Below are 25297 nucleotides of genomic sequence, written 5' to 3' on the forward strand. Positions count from 1 at the left end.
TGTTATAACCCATAAGAAAATAAATACGGATAATTTGCGCCATTATTGCATCAGTCGGTAGTGTGTTGTTCCCAAGGCGAGTTAGATGCCCAGATGAAACTATCACACCGTGTCAAAATGATTCACGTGACGTACACGTTTTTGTACTCACAGAAAAATAACTTTTTTCCCCCTTAGGAAATGGACACATTAGTTTGCCGATAATCCTTTATACAAAAGTGAAAAGAAAATTATAAAATTTTAGTATCTTACTTTTTAAGAAGAGACTTCTTATATAGTAGCTTTTTTATTTTAATTTATTGAAATTATTTTCTACTGCATTACCTCATTAAGGGTTGCACGTGCAATAGCTTAAGTATGTTACCTAACTTTACAGCCTACAGCTAAAACTTAGTCACACTTCTATCGTCTTGCCTTAGGGTTAGGGTTAGGGTTAGCCTAACCTTACGACCTACATCTAAAACTTCTATCGTCTTGTCTTAGTGTTAGAGTTAACTTAACCCACCAGCCTACCGTTAAGACTTCTATCATCTTGTCATTTACCTGAGACCTTCCCCCCCCCCCGTGCCCTGGCATCTTGTCATTTAACTGAAACCTTCCCCCCCCCCCCGTGCCCTGGCATCTTGTCATTTAACTGAAACCTTCCCCCCCTCCCAGTGCCCTGGCATCTTGTCATCTAACTGAAACCTTCCCCCCCTCCCAGTGCCCTGGCATCTTGTCATTTAACTGAAACCTTCCCCCCTCCCAGTGCCCTGGCATCTTGTCATTTAACTGAAACCTTCCCACCTCCCAGTGCCCTGGCATCTTGTCATCTAACTGAAACCTTCCCCCCTCCCAGTGCCCTGGCATCTTGTCATTTAACTGAAACCTTCCCCCCTCCCAGTGCCCTGGCATCTTGTCATTTAACTGAAACCTTCCCACCTCCCAGTGCCCTGGCATCTTGTCATTTAACTGAAACCTTCCCCCCTCCCAGTGCCCTGGCATCTTGTCATTTAACTGAAACCTTCCCCCATCCCAGTGTCCTGGCATCTTGTCATTTAACTGAAACCTTCCCACCTCCCAGTGCCCTGGCATCTTGTCATTTAACTGAAACCTTCCCCCCTCCCAGTGCCCTGGCATCTTGTCATTTAACTGAAACCTTCCCACCTCCCAGTGCCCTGGCATCTTGTCATTTAACTGAAACCTTCCCCCCCTCCCAGTGCCCTGGCATCTTGTCATTTAACTGAAACCTACCCACCTCCCAGTGCCCTGGCATCTTGTCATTTAACTGAAACCTTCCCCCCTCCCAGTGCCCTGGCATCTTGTCATTTAACTGAAACCTTCCCCCCTCCCAGTGCCCTGGCATCTTGTCATTTAACTGAAACCTTCCCCCCTCCCAGTGCCCTGGCATCTTGTCATTTAACTGAAACCTTCCCACCTCCCAGTGCCCTGGCATCTTGTCATTTAACTGAAACCTTCCCCCCTCCCAGTGCCCTGGCATCTTGTCATTTAACTGAAACCTTCCCACCTCCCAGTGCCCTGGCATCTTGTCATTTAACTGAAACCTTCCCCCCCTCCCAGTGCCCTGGCATCTTGTCATTTAACTGAAACCTTCCCACCTCCCAGTGCCATGGCATCTTGTCATTTAACTGAAACCTTCCCCCCTCCCAGTTCCCTGGCATCTTGTCATTTAACTGAAACCTTCCCCCCTCCCAGTGCCCTGGCATCTTGTCATTCAACTGAAACCTTCCCCCCTCCCAGTGCCCTGGCATCTTGTCATTTAACTGAAACCTTCCCCCCTCCCAGTGCCCTGGCATCTTGTCATTTAACTGAAACCTTCCCCCCTCCCAGTGCCCTGGCATCTTGTCATCTAACTGAAACCTTCCCCCCCCCCTCCCAGTGCCCTGGCATCTTGTCATTTAACTGAAACCTTCCCACCTCCCAGTGCCCTGGCATCTTGTCATTTAACTGAAACCTTCCCCCCTCCCAGTGCCCTGGCATCTTGTCATTTAACTGAAACCTTCCCCCCTCCCAGTGCCCTGGCATCTTGTCATTTAACTGAAACCTTCCCCCCTCCCGGTGCCCTGGCATCTTGTCATTTAACTGAAACCTTCCCCCCTCCCAGTGCCCTGGCATCTTGTCATCTAACTGAAACCTTCCCCCCTCCCAGTGCCCTGGCATCTTGTCATTTAACTGAAACCTTCCCACCTCCCAGTGCCCTGGCATCTTGTCATTTAACTGAAACCTTCCCCCCTCCCAGTGCCCTGGCATCTTGTCATCTAACTGAAACCTTCCCCCCCCCCCTCCCAGTGCCCTGGCATCTTGTCATTTAACTGAAACCTTCCCCCCTCCCGGTGCCCTGGCATCTTGTCATTTAACTGAAACCTTCCCCCCTCCCGGTGCCCTGGCATCTTGTCATTTAACTGAAACCTTCCCCCCTCCCAGTGCCCTGGCATCTTGTCATTTAACTGAAACCTTCCCCCCTCCCAGTGCCCCTGGCATCTTGTCATTTAACTGAAACCTTTCCCTCCCAGTGCCCTGGCATCAAAGAGATCTACACCAGCTTGGCGGTGGAAGGTAAACTAGCAGCAGACGGCCTTGTCTCCGCCATACCCATCGCCCTCAACACCCTGAGCTCTGAGAACTGCTCCAGGGGTGCTGTTGAACACACCTACCATGGGAGGTACAAGAAGCACCCCACAACGGCTGAAGGTGAGATCATATTTGTACAAATACATACAACCATATATCATTTAGCCTTTTTCAACTTACAGTTAAATTAAAGTTTCCCTTTCAAACCTGACGGTCTATGGGGCAAGTGAAGTAGAATTCACTTGTTTCTGTGACCTCGGCATATGAAGAGATAGTGTGGTTAGCACTAGGTACCCATCAGATTTGGGGGGACTCAGGGATGGTCTACTGACTTGAACCCGGATTCGGGTTAGCAATCCAGCTCTCTACCGCTAGACCATTCCGCCCCATAACTTACAGTTGAGCATATCACATTTACAACATTATTTCATTCTCTATTGTTCTTTTTTTTTTTTTTTTTTTTTTTCTATTATTTTTTTTTTGTCAACTTTTCGACTTATTCCTTTGGGCGCCACTTGGTAGCAAAGGGCTGCGACCACACTTTACCACCGGACTCGGTTTTCCCCAGCTTTCTTGATCTGTGCTCACTTAAGCCTCTCGGCCTTTGCCTTATCTTCTACTGTTCTTCTCTATGATCTCTTTGGCCGACCCACTTACCTTTTTCCCTGGGGATTCCAGTTCAAAGCTTTCCACGCGATAATATCTTCTCTTCCTTCTCAAAGTATGCCCAATCCATCCCCCATTTACGGGCTTTGATGTCCTTATCTATTGGCTGTTTTTTTGTGTGTGTGGTTTGTCAACTCTGTTAAGTAATATCCCTGGCTTTTTCTTATTTCTATACGCCAGGTGTTTATTGTGTCTTTCTCTTTTCCTTTTAGATTTCATGATAATATGCTTTAATCTTGTCATACTAATTGCCAATTCACCACTTTCTGTTCCGAATGTCAAGCTATACTGGAATTTTTCTACTGTTGCGTTAGATATATTTGTAAACTAATATATAAATGTATACTATAGGGCTATATAGTACACACACATACATATAGGCACATATATATATATACATATATATATATATATATATATATATATATATATATATATATATATATATATATATATATATATATATATATATATATATATATATATATATATATATATATATATATAAAATCGAAAGTTTTCTTACTGTTAAATATCGTATTGTGCACCCCACACCCCAAGTTCTGCTGAAATATTAATTTATTGTATCTCCCCCACCCCACCTCTCACCCAGCCTGGGGCTACAGCTTTGGGTTCGCCTCCCTAATCATCCTCATCTCCAACATCGGCGCCTGCCTGGGACCGATCATGGAGCGCCGGTTCTTCAAACGTCTGCTGCAGTTTCTGGTTGCCATGGGAGCCGGGTCGCTGGCCTCCACCAGTCTTCTGGTGCTTCTTCCAGAGGTCAGTACTAGCCATACAACAGGTCATTATTATACCAGAGGTCAGTACTAGCCATACAACAGGTCATTATTATACTAGAGGTCAGTACTAGCCATACAACAGGTCATTATTATACCAGAGGTCAGTACTAGCCATACAACAGGTCATTATTATACCAGAGGTCAAAACTAGCCATACAACAGGTCATTATTATACCAGAGGTCAGTACTAGCCATACAACAGGTCATTATTATACCAGAGGTCAGTACTAGCCATACAACAGGTCATTATTATACCAGAGGTCAGTACTAGCCATACAACAGGTCATTATTATACCAGAGGTCAGTACTAGCCATACAACAGGTCATTATTATACCAGAGGTCAGTACTAGCCATACAACAGGTCATTATTATACCAGAGGTCAGTACTAGCCATACAACAGGTCATTATTATACCAGAGGTCAGTACTAGCCATACAACAGGTCATTATTATACTAGAGGTCAGTACTAGTCATACAACAGGTCATTATTATACTAGAGGTCAGTACTAGCCATACAACAGGTCATTATTATACTAGAGGTCAGTACTAGTCATACAACAGGTCATTATTATACTAGAGGTCAGTACTAGTCATACAACAGGTCATTATTATACCAGAGGTCAGTACTAGCCATACAACAGGTCATTATTATACCAGAGGTCAGTACTAGCCATACAACAGGTCATTATTATACCAGAGGTCAGTACTAGCCATACAACAGGTCATTATTATACCAGAGGTCAGTACTAGCCATACAACAGGTCATTATTATACCAGAGGTCAGTACTATGTGTAGCCAAGATCATTACTATTTCTTACAAAGTTCAGAATAATTATTTATACCAGCAAGTAAGTTCTCCTTTTCAAACCTGATGGTCCATGGGGCAGTTGAAGTAGAGTTTACCTGTTTCAATGACCTAGGTATATGGAAGGATAGTGTGGTCAGCACTATGCCCAGTCGCCTTTACTTTCCCTAACGTGAGTCAGGTACCCATAATTGCTGTGTCGACTCGAGCATTTTAGTCGTATGCTCAATCAACCCTCCTACCACGCTGTCCTATATATAATATATATATATATATATATATATATATATATATATATATATATATATATATATATATATATATATATATATATACATATATATATATATATATATATATATATATATATATATATATATATATATATATATATATATATATATATATATATATATATCATTACTATTTCTCCTATGTGTCATTACACTGGAATTTTCAAATCAACCTGTGCTTTTCACATCGTTTTCCGCTTATGCTTGTATCTGTCTATAGGAATAGAGTACATCTCTAAAAGAAGACCATTTTCTTGTTTCATGGTACCTTGTTTTGTTATATACTTTTTATCTAATTTTATTTATTTTGCGATTTTTGTAAACATTTTTTTTAATGTAATACAAAAGAGTGGGGAATTACTTGAAAAGGGGAGAGAAAGAGTATGTCGTGATTTTTTTTTACCTCTGTGTCAGAAGATTTAATCAAGGGAGGCAAGACGGGGATATAAGGTGGATTTACACAAATGGAAGAAGGATTTTTTTTCTTTTAATTGATGTCATCTGGTTTCGATGGTTCAACGAATAAAATGTAAATTTTGTGTAAGAGAAAATAAGGCTGTTGACCTGTGTTCGCTTCCCAAACACAATCCATCTCTATCCACACATTCTCACACACACACACCACTTGAAACTAAACTGGATTTTTGTTTAAAAATTAGACAGTTGTTTCAATGTTACTTAGGTCACTTCAAAAATGCAGTTTATTTAAAACTATCTCGTTTAAATGAAAATCTCGTTCTTTGTCGTGGAAGGAACAACAGCGTTTCTGTCGTCGTCCGCTGAAAACCACACAATTTTACAATGCCTGGAACAAAGGATGATGTTGCTGTTGAGTCAGAAACAAAAGAGACCACAGAGCCAATTGTAGCAAAGACAGTTGAAGATGTGAAAGGCAAAGCTGATGAGGCTGATGCTGAAGCAGAAGAACAAACAGAAGAAAACACGAAAACAGAAGATTCAGAAGAAAATACAAATGAAAATGCTAGCTCAGAAGAGTCAGAATCTAAAACAGAAGAAACAACAGCAGAAAAGCGATCTGTAGATGAAAAAGAAAGTGAAGATGCAGAAGATGAAAGTCCGAAGAAAAAGGCAAAGACAGACTCAAATGAATCATCGAATGGCACCACAGAAACAACTGAATCTGCTTAGTTCTATTATATATATAATTTTTTTTTTCCTTTTCATTTTGAATTTAATCACAAACTTGTAAAAATGTGTTTATCATCATGTTCAGGAGAAAACTGAGATATTTATAGTCAGGTTGTACACTTCATCATGGTTCTCATCATTTGTACTGTTCTTGTAATAAACATCTTAATGTATTTAAAAAAAAAAAAAAAAAAAAAAAAAATTTAAATGAAAATTTGGCAGTAAACAGAATACATCAGATGTCGGCAACCTGCGGCTCGCGAGCCGCTTGCGGCTCTTTGGATGTCAACTTGCGGCTCTTCAGCTATGTGCACAAACATTAATAATTATTTTATATTATTTTCAAGTTTCATCAAAATAATGTTCTGTAACACTCGGTTATGAACGACATAATAATAAACGCTCGCTATTCTATTAGAATATTTAGCTACTCCCTATTTCAATGTACTTCCAATTAACTTGTCTATCCCAAATTGAAACATTCAACTTCATGGTGGATATCACAAATAAACTAAACGAGCTAAATATAAAACTGCAAGGAAAGAAAAACCCAGTCTTTGCCTTGCTTGAAGAAGATTGTTTCGAAACAAAATTGCTTCACTTTGTTGAAGACACGGAGAGCAGTAAAATACTTTATTTCGAAAAATGTGGGGAAAAAATATATCGTGATAAAACCAATGCTACTATTAGCATAAATCACTTCAGCATTACTAAAAACAAAATGAAGGATGGGTTAACTAACGGATTTGAGCGATTCCAAGCAAATGCAAGTACTCTAACCTTCATAGTAGATTATCTCAACACAAAAAAATAATGAGATTGACTTTAAGCTATTTTGAATTGATGCTGGTTCTCTACAAATCAAATTGCTCGATTTGAAATCCAAACATTTGTGGAGTGGTAAGTTTACTGATCTCAAGAGCAAGTTAGAAGAGTTGGAGGTCCAGAAAAACAAGCACGTTTCGCTGCACAACTGTGCTCGTATTTGACACATGGAATAGTCTTGCAGGATGCTACAGTGAGGTGAAGAAGTTGTTATTTGGAGTGCTGACGATCTTCGGGTCAACATATTCATGCGAGCAAGCGTTTTCTTGCATGAATATAATATAAAAGATAAGTAAAAAGCCAAATAACAAATAAAAATCAAGAGGCGTGCTTGAAACTGAAAACAAGTTATGAACCAGGTTTAAACAAACTTTCAAAAGGCATGCAAGGCTAAACTATTGTAAATAGTATTGAATAATTAAAGATATATAATTTGGTTACTGTTTTTATTATTCTAGCAGATAACATGGATAAAAATCATTTGATATTTAAAGCTATTTATTTTAAATTTTATATATATATATATATATATATATATATATATATATATATATATATATATATATATATATATATATATATATATATAATACTAATCAAATATGAAATAAAAATGTTAGTGGCTCTTTAAAAACTGGGAAATTTGGTAAATTGTGACATTTGGCTCTTCCGTCTCAAAAGGTTGCCGACCCCTGGAATACATGATGTTACCATCCTCACATCCTGGAGATGTGTGATGTTATCATCCTCACATCATCAAATGTCAAGTGACCAACAGAACCGCATGTGAACTCTATGTGCTTCGTATCGAACTAATAATATTACGGCTATTCATGGAGTCCAACATTTTTAAATTTTGACTTTAAAATTTGCAATAAGGACTAACAATGGGTTTTCTAAATCGATAATTCACATTTTAGTAAATTCGACATTAATTCCAGTCGACTGCATTTAGACTTCTCTCCTTTCGCTAAACTAAATGTACTGTAATTATTAAATTTTAAGCTTACCGCTCTGTGTTTACTACTCCATTGCTGATTATTACAACGCCGTTATTGTGTTGTTGTTTTGTTTTGTTTTTTGGTTTTTTTTTAAACGGCCAATGTGAAAAAAAGGTCTCCGTGTCTTCTGTTGTTACCGTTATTGAATAAATGAAGATATATATATATATATATATATATATATATATATATATATATATATATATATATATATATATATATATATATATATATATATTTACATATGTACGTGTACGTGTACAGGTACAGGTACGTGTACGTTTACGTAGTGCGTTGTGCGTTGTGCGTAGTGCGTAGTGCGTAGTACGTAGTGCGTAGTACGTGTATATGCATATGAAAACAATTTACTGTTTAAGTTAAATCTGTCGTTTCAGTCCTTCGACATTATCGCCATTGAAGAGCTGGGTAACGCGTATATATGGAAAGCATCAGTGGCCATCATTTCAATTTACGTCTTCTTTAGCCTGGAGAGGATCTTGAAAACAGTTTTGTACAAAAGAAAGGTATGAAAATGACAAAAATATATCTTACCAATAGGTCACAAGAAATATTTATTCTTAGATCTTAAGTAATTATGGTATGGTATTATGACAACTAATGAAAATGACAAGCATTTTACTTTCGTTGTCTCTAGACAAATATTGCATTATGTGATTATTATGTAACAGATGAATGTTCACGGTCCAGAGGCGTAGCGACCCCTCCCGGCGCCCGGGTACAAACTTTCAATCTGCCCCCCCCCCTCCTACCTCCATATATTTTTTTTATATTTATAATTCAAAACTGCAGCTAAAATGAGCTTTATTTTTTTTCCAACCCATTTTGCGCCCCTAGACATCTGAACCCCCCCCCTCACCCGTTGCTACGCCTCTGTCACGGTCTGGTGGTTTATAAGGCAGATGAAGTAGAGTTTATCTGTTTCTTTTACCTCGACTTATTTTCAACAGAACTTAATGTTCCACAACTGCAGTCAGTATCTGTTAAAGCTACTGGACTCTGGGAAGTCCTTCTGACTTACACCGAAAGGCGAACTCCAAATGCTCTTAAATTAGCGTGTAACATACCACTGGATCATGTTGTGTTTTTGGTTGTTGTTTTTTCTGGGTTTTTTTTTCTGGGGTTTTTTTCTGGTTTTCTTTTTTTTTCTTTTTTTTTTTGTAACTGTTGAAAATAGATTAACTAGATGACTATAATAAAATATGTTACCATACTTCTAGCTAGAGGACGCCGATGTCTCGTTCACCGTGTCAACTCAAGAAAATGGCGTCAACGTGCCACTGACGGAAAAAAAGCAACTGACGGAGAAGAACGAGCATGCGCACTCGCATCTACCGAATGAAGATATGGGGGCTAAAATGACGCTGGCATGGATGGTGATGGCAGGGGACGTAATCCACAATTTTGTGGACGGGTTATCCATCGGCGCGGCTTTTACTGAAGATATTACACTGGGCATTAGCATTTCTTTGGCTATTATATGCGAGGAACTACCCCATGAACTAGGCAAGTATTAGCTGGACTGCTTCTCTCCCTTTATTTGAACCCCCCACCACCAACCAGAGTTTCTTCCAGGCATCCCCCCCCCCAAACAAAATGGAATTTATATAGAAAATATATACTTTTGACAGTGTCCGCACCCCCCCCCCCCCGAAAATTGTTGTCCGCCCCCCCCCCCCCCCCAACGAAAATTTCAAGTGCACCCCGGAGAAAAAAGTCTGGAAGAAACACTGCCACCCACCCACACACACACACTCATTCACACCCCACCATAACGCTTCACATCCCTCCACACAAATATATACCGACTCTTTAACTATCTGCACTCAATATACTACAATTCTGGGATACCCGACTTCAATATATTAGGGATCGTCCATAAATGACGTCACACTCGTAGGGCGGAGAGGCTGTCCGTAATTTTGTGACGGTGTGTGATGAGGGGTGGGGGGGGGGGGGTTCAGATGGTGCGACGTCACACTTTTGCATTATAAAAAAGCAATGTTAGAAAACGGATTTTAGACGTTATTTCGCGGTTTAGAAAACTGTTTTAATGAATTGCAATAGGAATTGATTAAAAGTCTCTATATTGACAGAGTTCAGACAAGATTTTGGAAAATTTCGATGTTTTAAGAAACATTCAGCTGCAATATTGAGGGGGGTTTAGGCTGAGGTGTGACGTCATTTTAGGGGGGGTCTGGCTTTTTGTGACGATGTGTGACGGAGGGGAGGGGGGAGGTAAAAATCGTCCAAAAAAGCGTGACGTCATTGATGGATGACCCCTTACAAACACTAAAACTTCCACACTAAATACATTAAAACTTTTGAAACCCAAAACAAAGTAATGTATTAATTATTATGTTTTTAAGAACTAGATGTTCTTTATTCAAAAATTTTCAGCTAATCTATTTTCCTTTTTTATTTTTTATTTTTAAAGGGAAGTAACAAATATAATGTTTCATTTATTCTTTTCTCTTATGAATTCCCTTTTCCAAACTCTTCTCCCACAGCTGATATAGCGATACTGCTCCATTCTGGTTTGTCCATCAAAAAATCTTTGTTCATCAACTTCCTGTCTGCCTGCGTATGCCTGGTTGGGCTGGTCATTGGCGTGTTCCTAGGCAGCAATATAGCTGAAGCCAGCAAGTGGATCTTCGCTATAGCTGGCGGGCTTTTTCTTTATGTACCGTTAGTAGATATGGTAGGTTTTGATTTTAGGTTTTTACTCTTATTTTTTTTATTTGATGTTTAATTATTACTAGTAGTAAATCAAATATATAACCTTGCCTTCAATATTTCAATGAATCAGTAAAGTAAAGCGTAACTTTTGGACTTCTTTTACAATCCAAATAAAAATACGTATTAAAAGCCACAAAAACACTACACCTACCATCTCACAAACATTATTTCCCTTACCTCAGCTGTTTACAAGATGGTAAGTATAGAATAGGTCATAGGGAGGTTGGGACTAGGTCTAGGGGAGGTTCGGACTAGGTCTAGGGGAGTCTGGGATTAGGTCTAGGGGAGGTTGGGACTAGGTCTAGGGGAGGTTGGGACTAGGTCTAGGGAGGGCTGTGACTAGGTCTAAGGGAGGGACTAGGTCTAGGGGAGGCTCGGACTAAGTCTAGGGGAGTCTGGGACTAGGTCTAGGGGAGGTTGGGACTAGGTCTAGGGGAGGTTGGGACTAGGTCTAGGGAGGGCTGGGACTAGGTCTAAGGGAGGGACTAGGTCTAAGGGAGGGACTAGGTCTAAGGGAGGGACTAGGTCTAGGGGAGGGACTAGGTCTAGGGGATGTTGGGACTAGGTCTAGGGGAGGCTCAGACTACGTCTAGGGGAGTCTGGGACTAGGTCTAGGGAGGGCTGGGACTAGGTCTAAGGGAGGGACTAGGTCTAGGGGAGGCTGAAGCTAGGTCTAGGGGATGGGACTAGGTCTAGGGGAGGCTCAGACTACGTCTAGGGGATGTTGGGACTAGGTCTAGGGGAGGTTGGGACTAGGTCTAGGGAGGGCTGGGACTAGGTCTAAGGGAGGGACTAGGTCTAGGGGAGGGACTAGGTCTAAGGGAGGGACTAGGTCTAGGGGAGGTTGGGACTAGGTCTAGGGAGGGCTGGGACTAGGTCTAAGGGAGGGACTAGGTCTAGGGGAGGCTGAAGCTAGGTCTAGGGGAGTCTGGGACTAGGTCTAGGGAGGGCTGGGACTAGGTCTAGGGGAGTCTGGGACTAGGTCTAAGGGAGGGACTAGGTCTAGGGGAGGCTGAAGCTAGGTCTAGGGGAGGGACTAGGTCTAGGGGAGGCTGAAGCTAGGTCTAGGGGAGTCTGGGACTAGGTCTAGGGGAGTCTGGGACTAGGTCTAGGGAGGGCTGGGACTAGGTCTAGGGGAGTCTGGGACTAGGTCTAGGGAGGGCTGGGACTAGGTCTAAGGGAGGGACTAGGTCTAGGGGATGTTGGGACTAGGTCTAGGGAGGGCTGGGACTAGGTCTAAGGGAGGGACTAGGTCTAAGGGAGGGACTAGGTCTGGGGGAGGGACTAGGTCTAGGGGAGGGACTAGGTCTAGGGGAGGCTCAGACTACGTCTAGGGGAGTCTGGGACTAGGTCTAGGGAGGGCTGGGACTAGGTCTAAGGAAGGGACTAGGTCTAGGGGAGGTTGGGACTAGGGGAGGTTGTGAATAGGTTTAGGGCAGGTTGGGACTGGTGCAGGGAGCAGCATGGACTAGTGATGTCCGAAAAAATGCACCAATTTATTTTTTAATTGATAGACCTATATAATAATCGATCTATTTATAATGAGTAAATTCTTCTACTCCCAAATTAACTTGTCCATGGGTTTCCATTATATTTTTTTGATTTTTCACCACTTGAACAGTCATTGTTTTTATTACAAGTATCGTGATAATATAATATCTATTTCAAATATATTAAATGAAATTATTTTGATCAAGCCGGGTCCGGACATTTGACGATCACGTGATCAACTCACACCTGTTTCTTCTGCAGCTGCCGGACATGAGTAACCATCTGGACACGTTGTTGGCGCGCGGAGGTCACGAGGCCAAGGTCGTCGCCGTCCTGCACGCGGCTGGACTCCTCATCGGTGCCGGCATCATCATCTTCATCGTCAACATCAGCTCTTTCATCGTCGTGGAATAAAATGTGTGATAACCCGGGCTAATACAAATAGGGCTGGTAAGTAGGTCACCAACCAGTTATATCGCTCATGCAGGTTTTATTGAGCCGTAGAACTGGTTGGTGACCTACTTACCAGCCCTATTGGTCTATTATGTGGAATCAATTAAGTGATTTATGACGTATAGCATGTAGTTGGGGGTGGAAGGGTTTGGAGTGAGTTTCTAAAAATATAATTACTATTAATCAAGGCAGCACATACATTTATAGAGCGTGGGTAGCTTAGTTGTGTTGTGTCTAGTTATTTATTGATGTATTCCGAGAGAATAAATTTTGATCTAAAGTGAAAAAAATGTATATACGCCACTAAGGTCGAAAAGAATGTATAATTTTAATAGTATTTTCCACTTTTTTTTTCTTAATTTAACCCAAACCCTGGCCCTTAAACCCTAGATCTCGAATGGTAATCTTGACAATTTTCCAAAACCCTGACCACTGAACCTAACCCCGATAATCGCGCTAAACCACAACCCTAGCAATGTTTCTTTCAGACAGTGTACTTGTGGGGGGGGGGGGGGGCACTTGAAATTTGATTTTGGGGGGGGGGGGTGCGAATTTAAATTTTAAATTTTTGAGAACGCGGAGACTGGATAATGTATGTTTCGGAAATTTATTTCTATTAGTTTATTAAAACTTTATTGAATAAATGTATTAAATATACTTTTTATCATGCAAAACCACATGTTATTTATGTGATATTTTAGATGCATAATAAACCACACGTTATTATATGTATAAAAATGTATTTTAAAAAACAAAATTTAAAATGTATATTCTATGATTGTCCTCTAATGCTATAATACTACACGTGAACAATGTTTACTTGATTCTTATAAAATATGAATGATTGTATTTAATGGCGTTGTTCATAAAGGATGAACTCTAATTTTCTGGGACGCTGTTTAGTTTAATGGGGCTCGGGAGGAGGGGGAGGGGTAAAATTTGATGTTGGATGATTTTGTTTTTTTCTTTAAGAAATGGGGAATCTACGTAAAAACCTTCAAGGTAAAATATTTCTTTTTTTTGGCAAGTGCACTTGTGTTTTTGGGGGTGCACTTGCAATTTTTTTTCGGAGGGGGCGACACTGTCAAAAGTATACATTTTCTATATAAATTCCATTTTGTTCTGAGGGGTAGACTTTCTTCGGGGGGGGGGGGACGGTGCACGGAATTATATATATATATATATATATATATATATATATATATATATATATATATATATATATATATATATATATATATATATAGCAACAAAGCAGTAACTACGTTTAACGTTAGTACTATGAATGTTATATACTTTACTGTTATTAAAGAAATTACGACAATTAGCGTGCACGTCCATGAATGATGATTTGATTAGATGATGTGTCAAAAAGCAATCGCTTTAGGTACTGCTTTCATCGTACAGGTAGCATTCCTTATTCGTTGAATGTCTTTTTTTATTGTACTGATTGTGTTAAATGCAATTACTTAAAACTAATAACAATCATCAAAAAAATTTAAAATTAAATTTAAAAAATTATTTTTTTTTTGTCGGCTTTACTGTACAATACTTAAATCATGTTATTAGTATTGATGGAAAATGGAAATGATTACATCAAGAAATATAATGTTTCTTCAGCTTTATTACAGCATTGATTTAACATTTGGGTAGCTGAAAGTTTAATGAAGTCGATCTGGTGAATGTGGAACTTGTCAGGCTTCGCATATGATTTCACAGAAATGGCAGGGGTCGGGCCTGGGGGGAGAAAATTAAAGCTGTTGTTAGATCGGTTTTTTACATGGGTTTAGATATATAATTTATTTGTATTTTTAATGTAAAAAGGAACTAGATTTATTTATCTTAAAATCTTAAGATTTAAAGCTGTAAAAACATTTTACCTCCCCTTCCATTAACATGTGAACTACAACATCAACGTTTACTTACCGACAGTTCAAACACTTTTCATGCTGACACGGATCAAAGGGGCACGCCGAGTTACATGGATTGGAAGAACCTAGTGCTCAGATAAATTGATCCAGATTTATTTGTTAATCGATTGCAAGTCTAGATCAGATTAGTTGATGTATTAAAACATACATAAAACTTAGCTAGAATTGATTAATATTACACAATTGAATACAACTGTTCAAGTATAAATACAGAATATTACATAATATATGCTATAACTATAGTAAATTTTTAAAATGCCACATCAGACTTTACCATATAAAACACAAAACGATGTCAGGATGAACCACACCGTGATGACTACTATCGCAGCTTTCATCTTGGTCTATTTAAAGCTGCCTCAAGCTTTAACCCACTTTCATGTAGAAAGTAAAACACGTACATTTGGTAAGGGATAAAAAGGCTCTAGCGGATCGATGTTTAATTAATCAGCTTTCTTCGATTGAAAGTCCCGGCGAAACTTAATATCCTTAGTGATGATCGGTTTTTTTCTTCTTCACCATCATCTTCTTTTTCTTCTTCATCTTCTTATTTTTTACCTTCTTCTTTTCTTTTTCTTCTTCTTCTTAGCTCTTAACTGTTTGTTTATGGTATTTCCTCCAACACACGTAAGTTTTCCTGTCAACCTGGTATGCGCCATATAGGCCATTGACTCCGATTACAGCCTGCTTTTTATTTTGGATTTGATTCTATAGCCTTTATAATTCTCAGAGGCGTAGCGACCCCTCCCGGCGCCCGGGGACAAACTTTCGATTTGCACCCCCCCCCCCTCAAATTTTCGATTTGCACCCCCCTTCCTCAAGCTTTCAATTTATTTTCCCAACCCATTTTGGCGCCCCCTAAGGTCGGCGCCCGGGGACATATGTCCCCCCGCCCCCCCCCCCTCGCTACGCCTCTGATAATTATATAACCTATAGCCTTCTATAATTCTATAGCCTTTTTCTATACCCAATAACAAACTACAAGGCAGCAGTTGTTTGATTTTGGAGTCGTCTCTCCTAGATGGTTGCTGTCCCCAGGTGTCAGTGGCGTAGGCAGGGGGGTTAGACCACTCGGTATATATATAAAGTATGAGGGGGGTGCAAATCGAAAGTTTGAGGGGGGTGCAAATCGAAAGTTTGGAAGGGGGGGGGAAAATCAAATGTCTGAGGGGGGGGTGCAAATCGAAAGTTTGTCCCCGGGTAAAAATTGGAACCCCCCCCCTTGAGACGATCCTGGCTACGCCACTGCCAGGTGTTGAGCCTCATCTGCAAGGGGTTCGAACTTGAGCCTTTTCGGTTTAGCATTCATGAGCTTTACGGCCCGACCCTGCCTGAAGTTTCATATCCCACTGTCAAAAAAAAACTGCATATAGGTAAATGTATTTTTACTCGTATTGTACAAACATACACAGTGGTTTTATTTTTGTATCTAAAGTGTGAGTTCCACAATAATTTGTCTACCTTAAAAATAGTTTGACTACACACACAAAAACCATCTATAATATCTACTAGAATACCCGTCATCCGTTGGATAACTGTGGGTTTCGGGGGTCATCCATCAAAAAACATCACGTCTCTCACTCAGAGGCATAGCGACCCTTCCCGGCGCCCGGGGACAAAGTTTTCGATTTGAACCCCCCCCCCCCCCTCAAACTTTTGATGTGCAATTTCCCCCCCCCCCCCCCCCCCCCCACTCAAACTTTCGATTTGAACCCCCCTCAACCTATCAATTTATTTTTCCAAACCATTTTGGCGCCCCAACATATGCCCCCCCCTTCCCCCTCCACCTCCCCACCCCCGCCTCCCCTTCCCCCCCCCCCCCGCCTCCCCTCCCCACCCCCCGCCTCCCCTCCCCTACCGTCCCCCCCCCTCCTCGGTACGCTACTGCAGTGTCACTTATCGTCACAAAAAACAGACCCCACATTCAAATATATGTTTTTTATCTTTTAAAAACACCGAAAACACCGATTTCGGACTATCCCTTCATAAACTGACGTCACAGGTGACCTACTCAACTCTACTTCACCTGCCCAGTGTCCTGCCAAGTCTCAGACAACATGTTTTTATCGTTTAAAAAACAATTCCAGCCGAGCATGTATCTGACCACACTATCCTTTCATATGCTTAGGACAAAGAAACAGATGAACTCTACTTCACCTGCCCTGTATCTTGCCAAGTTCAGATAGGCAACGTTATCATTCACATCTAAAAAAAAAATTGAAAAAAAAAATTTCATTGACATATTGGTCTAGAACCCGTGCCTCCTGCATGAGAGCTGACTACGCTACCATTTTAGCTATTTACTCGTGACGTCACAAGTGAATTTTTATACTATACTATGTGTCTCCTTATGCAACTTGATTTACGCGTATAGATTCTAGATCTAGATCTAAAAATAAGTCTAGTAGTACTAACTTTCAAATTAAATTTTATCTTAAATAAGCCAAACAAAGATTTATATAAAATAATTAAGGCCTGAAATAGATTCTAGATGTAGAATTTACATTGAATCTAGTGACCTACATCTAGGCTAGATCTAGATCTAGATCTAGGCTAGATTCATAAATTTCCTTCGATAGCTGATCTTTAGATCTAGAGAAATTTATCGTAAAACTAAATGAAAAAGACAGTTGAAAATTGATATAAGTGTTGGAACGTAATAAATACAGCAAAAGGACGTATTGTTTAAGTTATAGCCGGCAGAAAATTAGCTTTGTAACGCGTTAAACTTTTGAATGGGCCACAAAGTCTATGATGGGGTCCGCCATTTTTATTGTACCAAAAATGTAAACACATCAAGGGACGTCACTATCCCCACAAAGTTTATTCAAAGTATTAACATTTTTAAAAAAATACGGTTAATTTAACTATGAATAAATCAATAAATTAATTAACGTCTTTAAATAAATTTGTGATCAACAGTCTGTCTGCATTAAAAAATTATTCTCTACCTGCATACTATTTTACAGCTTTCCAGATAGAGTCGAACATATCACAATAGTCGATCAGGCAAACAAATAAATATTCAAACATGTAAACAAAGTTGACTTTTAGTAGTATATAGATAATATAACGCTGCTGGTAGTGTGTCAGTCCTTCCTTCCGTCATCGCTATAGATTTTGGAACCATAAAAGTAAACATTCGCACCATGCTGTGCTTTTCAGTGCACCGCAGTGTCTTATTATAAGTAATAGAGTAGGGTTTGTTTATATAGCGGCATAGAGCTATTTTATAAATGACACTGTGTTTACTTTTTTGCATAACGTTATGAAAATATTAAATATTCGCACATTGCTAAAACGTATTTAAAAGATCAATGTCAAATATCATTTTAGTTTATATTCCTAGAAAAAATGGATACATTTCCATAAAAGTAGGTCGAAAAAACTAATTAATTCAACTTTTGTTTGGTAATTTTTTTGCAAGGGAGGTAATTTAAAAATATATTTAACTCCTCAATATCTAAGTTAATTTTTTTTTTATTACTACCGCATTGATTATTACATGTTAAGGTTCATAATTAAAAGAGAAAAATGTTAAGATTATTTATATTATTTATTATTATTTTCTAATTAGTCTATGATTTCTCAAAAATCACTTTCTTTTTGCTTTTGTTTTTCGGTGTTATGAAAACAGATGGTAAAATTTGACTTTTTGAGAAGACTGGAAAGGCTCTCTCTGAGCGCGGACGTATGGGAAAATTTTTTTTTTTAATATTTAACTCACTCTCAATAATTTAAGTTATTTTTTTATTACTTCCACATTGATTATTATATGTTAAGGTTCATAAGTAAAATAGAAAAATGTTAAGATTATTTATATTATTTTCTAATTAGTCTATGATCTCTCAAAATCACATTTTTTTGTTTTTGTTTTTCGGTGTTAACAGATGGTGAAATTTTAGGATTATAGTATAGAGAATGCTGAAAAGGCTCTCTGCGGGCGCGGACGCCTGGGAAAAGCGTGTTTTTCGGTGGTGATTCTAATTACATTGCCAATGTGTTTTCTTAGAACCATAAAAGTAAACACCACTTGCCGTACATTTATTTGCATTGCATTGTTTTATTGTAAGTTATGGAGTAGAATCTATTTTTGTGACTTAAATAAAGGCTCTCTTTGGGCGCGGACGCCTAAAAAAGCGTGTTGTTTGGTGGTGATTCTAATGTTGTGGCTGTGGTTGTTTTGTGGTTGTTTTGTGGTTGTGTTGAGGTTGTTTTGTGGTTGTGTTGTGGTTGTGTTGTGGTTGTGTTGTGGTTGTGTTGTGGTTGTGTTGTGGTTGTGTTGTGGTTGTGTTGTGGTTGTGTTGTGGTTGTGTTGTGGTTGTGGTTGTGTTGTGTTGTGTTTGTGTTGTGTTGTGTTGTGGTTGTGTTGTGGTTGTGTTGTGGTTGTGTTGTGGTTGCGTTGTGGTTGTGTTGTTGTGTTGTGTTGTGGTTGTGTTGTGGTTGTGTTTGTGTTGTGGTTGTGTTGTGGTTGTGTTTTTGTTCGTTTTGTTCTGTTCCAAAGTTGTACATTTAAAAAGATTTACCGTGGCGGAGCACGGGATGCAGCTAGAAGGAATTAGTGTTGCAAATAATATAATTAGCAAAATGTGAATGCAAATTATTCGGATGTGTAAGAGGAAATTATTGTTTGAAAATATTAATTAGCATGGATTGATAAAAGGCAATCTTTTATTTATTTTATTCACTAAATGTAGGCCCTACTGTTTATCACTAAGACTTATAATTTTTAATCAACTATTCAGCACTATTATAGACGCGTCATCACGTTCATTAGGTGCGCAATGGTTTTAGTTATGAAACTTTATTGTAAATTTTTAAAATTTAAAGTACTGGAAAAAAAAATGCGTGAATGGATAAAGTGAAATATTGTAGGTAAAACACGGATATTTTAAATACTGCCTATTATTTATACTGTTTACTAATTATTATTCTATCTTTCGGTTTGCGGACAAGCTAGGGGTTTTATAGGAGAGGCGTAGCGAGGGGTGGGGGGGCATATGTCCACGGGTGCCGACCTTAGGGGGCGCCAAAGTTGGTTGGAAAAAATATGCGAGGGGTGGGGGGTGGAAATCGAAAGTTTTAGGGCGGGGGGGGGGGGGGGGAAGGGGTGCAAATCAAAAGTTTGAGGGGGGTGCTAATCACCGGAAAGGGCGCGATTTGGCGCTACGGGCTAGACTGTGAGCAATATGCCTTTATGATTGCATTTAAAATGTGTTTATGTTATGTGTGTTGTGTTTGTTTTTTCGTTTGTGTTTTTTTTTTTGCGTTCGTTTGTGTTGTGTTTAGTTTTGTTCTGTTCCCAAGTTGGTACATTTAAAAAAGATTTACCGTGGCGGAGCACGGGATGCAGCTAGTCTATAATATAAGCGGGCTGTGTCTGTCCTTCCTTCCTTCCTTCCGTCCGTCATCGCTATAGCTTTTGGAACCATAAAAGTAATCATTCGCACCATGCTGTGCTTTTCAGTGCACCGCAGTGTCTTATTATAAGTAATAGAGTAGGGTTTGTTTATATAACGGCATAGAGCTATTTTATAATTTCCACCGTTTGTACAATTTTGCATAACGTAAAGAGAATATTAAATACACGCACATTGCTAAAACATATTAAAAGGATCAATGTCAAATATCGTTTTCGTTAATATTCCCAGAAAAAGTGGATACATATTAATAACATAATAACAGTACGGTAGAAAATCTAATTAAACTGCTTAGTAATTTTGCCAATGGAGGTAATTCAAAGATAAATTGAACTCACACTAAAAATGTGAATGCAAAATCTGCAAGACGGAATAATTGTTGGAATAATATAATTAGCAAAATGTGAATGCAAATTATGCAGACGTGTAAGAGTACATTATTGTTGGAATATTATTATTAGCATTGATTGATAAAGGCTGTTTTTTATTTATTTTATTCACTGAATGTTATGTTTACTACTTATAATTTTTAATCAACTATTAAGCACTATTATAGACGCGTCATCACGTTCATTTGGTGCGAAATGGTTTTAGTTATGAAACTCTATTGTAAATTTTAAAAATTTAAAGTACTGGGAAAAAAAATGCGTGAATTGATAAAGTGATATAATATGGTAGGTAAAACACGGATATTTTAAATACTGCTGGGGGTTTTATAGGAGAGGCGTAGAGAGGAGGGGGGGGAACATATGTCCCCGGTTGCCGACCTAAGGGGGCGCCAAAGTGGGTTGAAAAAAATGTGCGGGGGGGGGGTGGTGGAAATCGGAAGTTTGAGGGCGGTGGGAGGGTGCAAATCGAAAGTTTGAGGGGGGGGGGGCGGAATTTTCAAATCAAAAGTGGTGCAAATCGAAAGTCTGAACGGGGGGGGGGTGCAAATCGAAAGTTTAAGGGGGTGGGGTGGAAATTGAAATTTTGAGGAGAGGGGGTGCAAATCGTAAGTTTGAGGGGAGGGGTCAAATTGAAAGTTTTTCCCCGGGCGCCGGAAAGGGTCGCTACGCCTCTGTTTTATAGTCATTCACTGTGTCAGACGCGTCCGGCGGCGCTCGGGAAGGGCGCGATTTGGCGCTACGGGCTAGACTGTGAGCAATATGCCTTTATGATTGCATTTGAATTGTGTTTATGTTATGAGTGTTGTGTTTGTTTTTTCTTTTGTGTTTTTTTTTCGTTCGTTTGTGTTGTGTTTAGTTTTGTTCTTTTCCCCAGTTGGTACATTTAAAAAAGATTTACCGTGGCGGAGCACGGGATGCAGCTAGTATTAATATACGCACACACATGCAACAACATTAAAAGTCCGAATATCTTTTAACAGTACAAACTTTCAAAAAACATTTCAACTTTTTAGTTCAGATAATTAGATCGAGTTTCTCGAACCAGAAGTTAAATAGTCAGACATGTTAATCTTGTTTCTCGATCCATTTGTATTTGCGTGGGTATATTGTCATTCAAAATGGACAAGCACTACAAGCCACCTTGTCATAGTGGAAATATGTCGTGTGGATGAGACAAAAATATATGTAGTGTGTACATAAATATGTAGATTAACGTATAGGCCTATATACTTGTGTCAATCAATAAACGTATATTTATATTATACCTGGAATTTATATAAACACGCCATTCTATAGAATATCTATGCAAAGTGTGCTATCGGACATGATGAAAAGTCGGCATTCTACATGTAACTAGTGTAGTTACTAGAGACTATTGATAAGAACGCAATACAGTCTGACGCAATGAGTGCAGGGGGTGTGGACTGATAACGAACACAAAGCCACTGCGTAGTTCCTTGTTCTGATGCAACGAAAGGAAAGGATTTCGAATACGAGGGATATAATAAGACTGCGCATTAGATAAGGTGCAGAACAGAGTTGAAGACTGAACTGTGGAGACGTGTTGCGATTTGTGAGAATAGGAACGATGGACACGTGCATTCTGATATGTGAGGACTAGTGAGGACAGTGGGGGTCAGTTGGTTCATTGTATTCTTGTGGAACATTGATGCATTGCTATGTGGAGCATTTCTATTGATTCATGTAATAAAGAGATCAATGTAACCCTGTGCTTTCGAGTATCTGTATTGTGGTCGATGTTGTGTGCTGGTCAAAGATAGCACAAGTAAATACACTCGGTAACATTTGGCTTGCGGGTAGATACTCTTGGTAACATATAGAATACCTAGGCAATGTATACAATCCCTGTCGTTTTCAGGAAATATATGAAATATCGGCATTGTTATATACTTTTCTTGGGTATTACAAAAAAAAATGCGTAGGCATTGTGAAGAACTACAACTACATTATATACATTGGCTAAGTATTCTATAGAATTTGCAGGTGACATATACATAAACATTTATAATAGCCAATACATAATTTAAAAAAAAAATACACGACAGCTAAAATGGGTTTCTGTCGTAAAGATTTTAAGACTTGAAGAATACTTTTTCTATAGGGCTGGTAAGTAGGTCACCAACCAGTTCTATGGCTCATGCAGGTTTTATTGAGCCGTAGAACTGGTTGGTGACCTACTTACCAGCCCTATTGTCGGCTACATTAAAAACATAAGCATGCAATACACAAATCGATACTTCGTGACGAGACTACAGTGCCGGCGCCAGGTTATCTAGCGCCCGAGGCAGATACTTATAAAACGCCCCCTTTCAAACAATTTAATTACTAAAACATATGTAAAAGAAAATAATTAATTAAAAGTGACATATTAATGTATTATCAATTGCTTACACGTTATAAGTAGGCATCAAAATCAAATTTTACTTGCCTCCTTCGTCTCAAAATGTTGTACATATTCCTTCAATTCCAGTTTGCAAGCGTACTTATATTTTATTGAAATTGTTGCTAAGTGCATGAGTCTACTTTGTAGTTTATGACATAGTTCCCCCCCCTCCCCCCCCCCCCCTTAGAAAATTTTAAGTGCTTCTCTTCCCCCATTCCTGGAGAAAAAATGTCTGGGGAAAAAAACACTGAATCAAAAAACGTTCTTGTAGTGTTGGGCTCTCTGCAGTACTCCCAAAGTGAGTTCCAAAACGGAACTTACCTGTTTTAAGCTTGGCTGTCTTTAGTTATAATTGTAAAATGTGTGCTCGAACCTTTGACCACAGGTGCTTTGACCATAGGGGGTTTGACCACAGCGGGGTTTTGACCATAACGGGGCTTTGACCATCCATAGGGGCTTTGACCACAGGTGTTTTCTCAGCAGAGGGTCTTTGATCACAGGTGGTTTGTCCAATGTGGGCGTTTGATCACAAGCGCTATGTCCATATATGGTACGGATTAATTTTAAAAACTGGAATCAATTACACGCGATTGGTAATGGTGAAGCACGAACAATTAACATTTGTGAAGGATGGCATTACAGTCTTCAGTCTCTCCTCCAATGTAGTCACACAACAATGTGGCGTTGCCTTGAAGATCTACAGATGGACTTCACACGGCAAAAGACAACTTTCTTGCAAGTTGTTGCAGGTGCAAGCTACCCAGCTGAGCAGCTATACAGAATGTTGCACGAAAAAATTACAACGTGCTGTTCAGACATATAGTCAAACAGATTTACTGACATATGGTCAAACAGATGTACTGACGGTGCCCTGTCAAAACGGCCCGGGACAAATCGGCCCCGTCAAAACGGCCCCGTTAATACGACCCCGTCAAATCGACTCCCGACAAACCGACCCCGTCAAAATAGCCCCGTCAAAAGGGCCCCGACTTATTGGTTCCCGTCAAATGGGCTCCCGTCATGTTGACTTGCGACATATAGGCTCCCGACAAATGGGCTCCCGATATTTAGGCTCCCGACAAATGGACTCCCGACATATTAACCCCTGACAAATAGGTTCAGGACATATTGGCTCCCGACAAAGCGGCTCCCGACATATTGGCTCCCGACATAAGGGCTCAAGACAAATGGGCTCCCGGCAAATGGGCTCACGACATTTTGGCTACCGACAAATGGGCTCCCGACATATTGGCTCCCGGCAATTGGGCTCCCGACATATTGGCTTTTGACAAAATGACTCCCGACATATTGGCTCCAGAAAAATGAATGATATGACCACTATTGGCATAAAAGTAACCATTGTGTCCTACCTCCAATACCACCATAACCTCTTTTTAATGCCCGAATGAAATTATTTTTTCATGAACCAACATTATTTCACAAACAAATCGAGCCCTTAACAGCTAAATTCCACCAATTCTAAAGTTTTGATAATGTTTAATTTACAACAGAAAAGATCTGTTGCTTAAAAGCGAGCACAGAAGTGTAAATGTATGATATACATGATGTTAACATGATAACAGCATTTTGTTTTGATAACCTACAAGCACAGTGGCGTAGCGAGGTCGGGTGTCACCCGGTGCGGCACTTAATGGTGTCACCCCCCACCCCCCAGAGGCGTTGCGACCCTTCCCGGGGACAAACTTTCAAGTTTTTGATTTGCACCCCCCCCCCCCCCAAACTTTCGATTTGCACCCCCTCCCCCTCAACTTTTTCTCTATATATTTTGCTATTTTTTGCCTTGGTGTCACCCCCATAAATGGTGTCACCCGGTGCGGTTCGCACCCCCCGCCCACCCCCCCCCCCCCCTTCGCTACGCCCCTGTACAAGCATATTGCAGTTAGGAAGGTACAGCGTGGACCCTTCTCCCCACACAATGAGTTGGAACAGCCTATAACCGACTCAATTATGGATGTCATAGATAGATGACCCTTAAATTAAAACATGCTATATTTTATAATAGATAAACTAATATAAAAATAAGGCCTGCCGAACAAGAGATGCATACGTTGTATTACATAAGAGTGTTGGATAAGCTAACTCTAAAGAATATTGATGAAGGGGTCCCACTGGCAGATGTCATATTCAATGAGACCGCTTTGCCGGGAGACTTAGTCTCTACAGAAACGGTATTGTCAGTGCAGTGGCGCAGCTAGGATTTTTGGGCCCCTATGCAAAAATTATCAGTGGGCCCCTTCGTCAGCCGTTAGGCCAGTGGCGTCGCTAGGTCGGGTCTCACCCGGTGCGGCACTTCGTATTGTCACCCCCTCCCAGGAA

At 39.9% G+C, this 25297-nt stretch overlaps 2 protein-coding genes and 1 long non-coding RNA gene across 3 annotated transcripts; 2 read left to right on the forward strand and 1 right to left on the reverse strand.

Moving 5' to 3' along the window:
• Positions 1–2513: 2513 nt before the first annotated feature.
• Positions 2514–12797, forward strand: LOC131933377 (metal cation symporter ZIP14; the record flags this gene model as incomplete). Its single annotated transcript, XM_059290159.1, is given in 6 exon segments — positions 2514–2691; positions 3851–4020; positions 8511–8639; positions 9354–9639; positions 10644–10834; positions 12625–12797. Coding segments are annotated over 6 exon segments (1107 nt in total), but the record flags the coding sequence as incomplete, so codon positions are not given.
• LOC131933378 (coiled-coil domain-containing glutamate-rich protein 1-like) lies at positions 5877–6468 on the forward strand. Its single transcript, XM_059290160.1, has one exon. The coding sequence runs from the start codon at positions 5942–5944 to the stop codon at positions 6287–6289; it is 348 nt and encodes a 115-aa protein (XP_059146143.1). The 5' UTR covers positions 5877–5941; the 3' UTR covers positions 6290–6468.
• Positions 12798–14422: 1625 nt separating the features above from the next.
• LOC131933379 (uncharacterized) lies at positions 14423–15542 on the reverse strand. Its single transcript, XR_009384945.1, has 3 exons — positions 15022–15542; positions 14743–14812; positions 14423–14553 (listed from the first exon to the last, which is right to left on the reverse strand). It is a non-coding gene; the product is annotated as an uncharacterized LOC131933379 (long non-coding RNA).
• Between the last annotated feature and the right edge of the window lie 9755 nt (positions 15543–25297).

The sequence above is a fragment of the Physella acuta genome, unplaced genomic scaffold (assembly GCF_028476545.2).
Source record: "Physella acuta isolate Inbredline_101_S28 unplaced genomic scaffold, ASM2847654v3 ptg002481l, whole genome shotgun sequence".
NCBI lineage: Eukaryota > Metazoa > Mollusca > Gastropoda > Physidae > Physella > Physella acuta.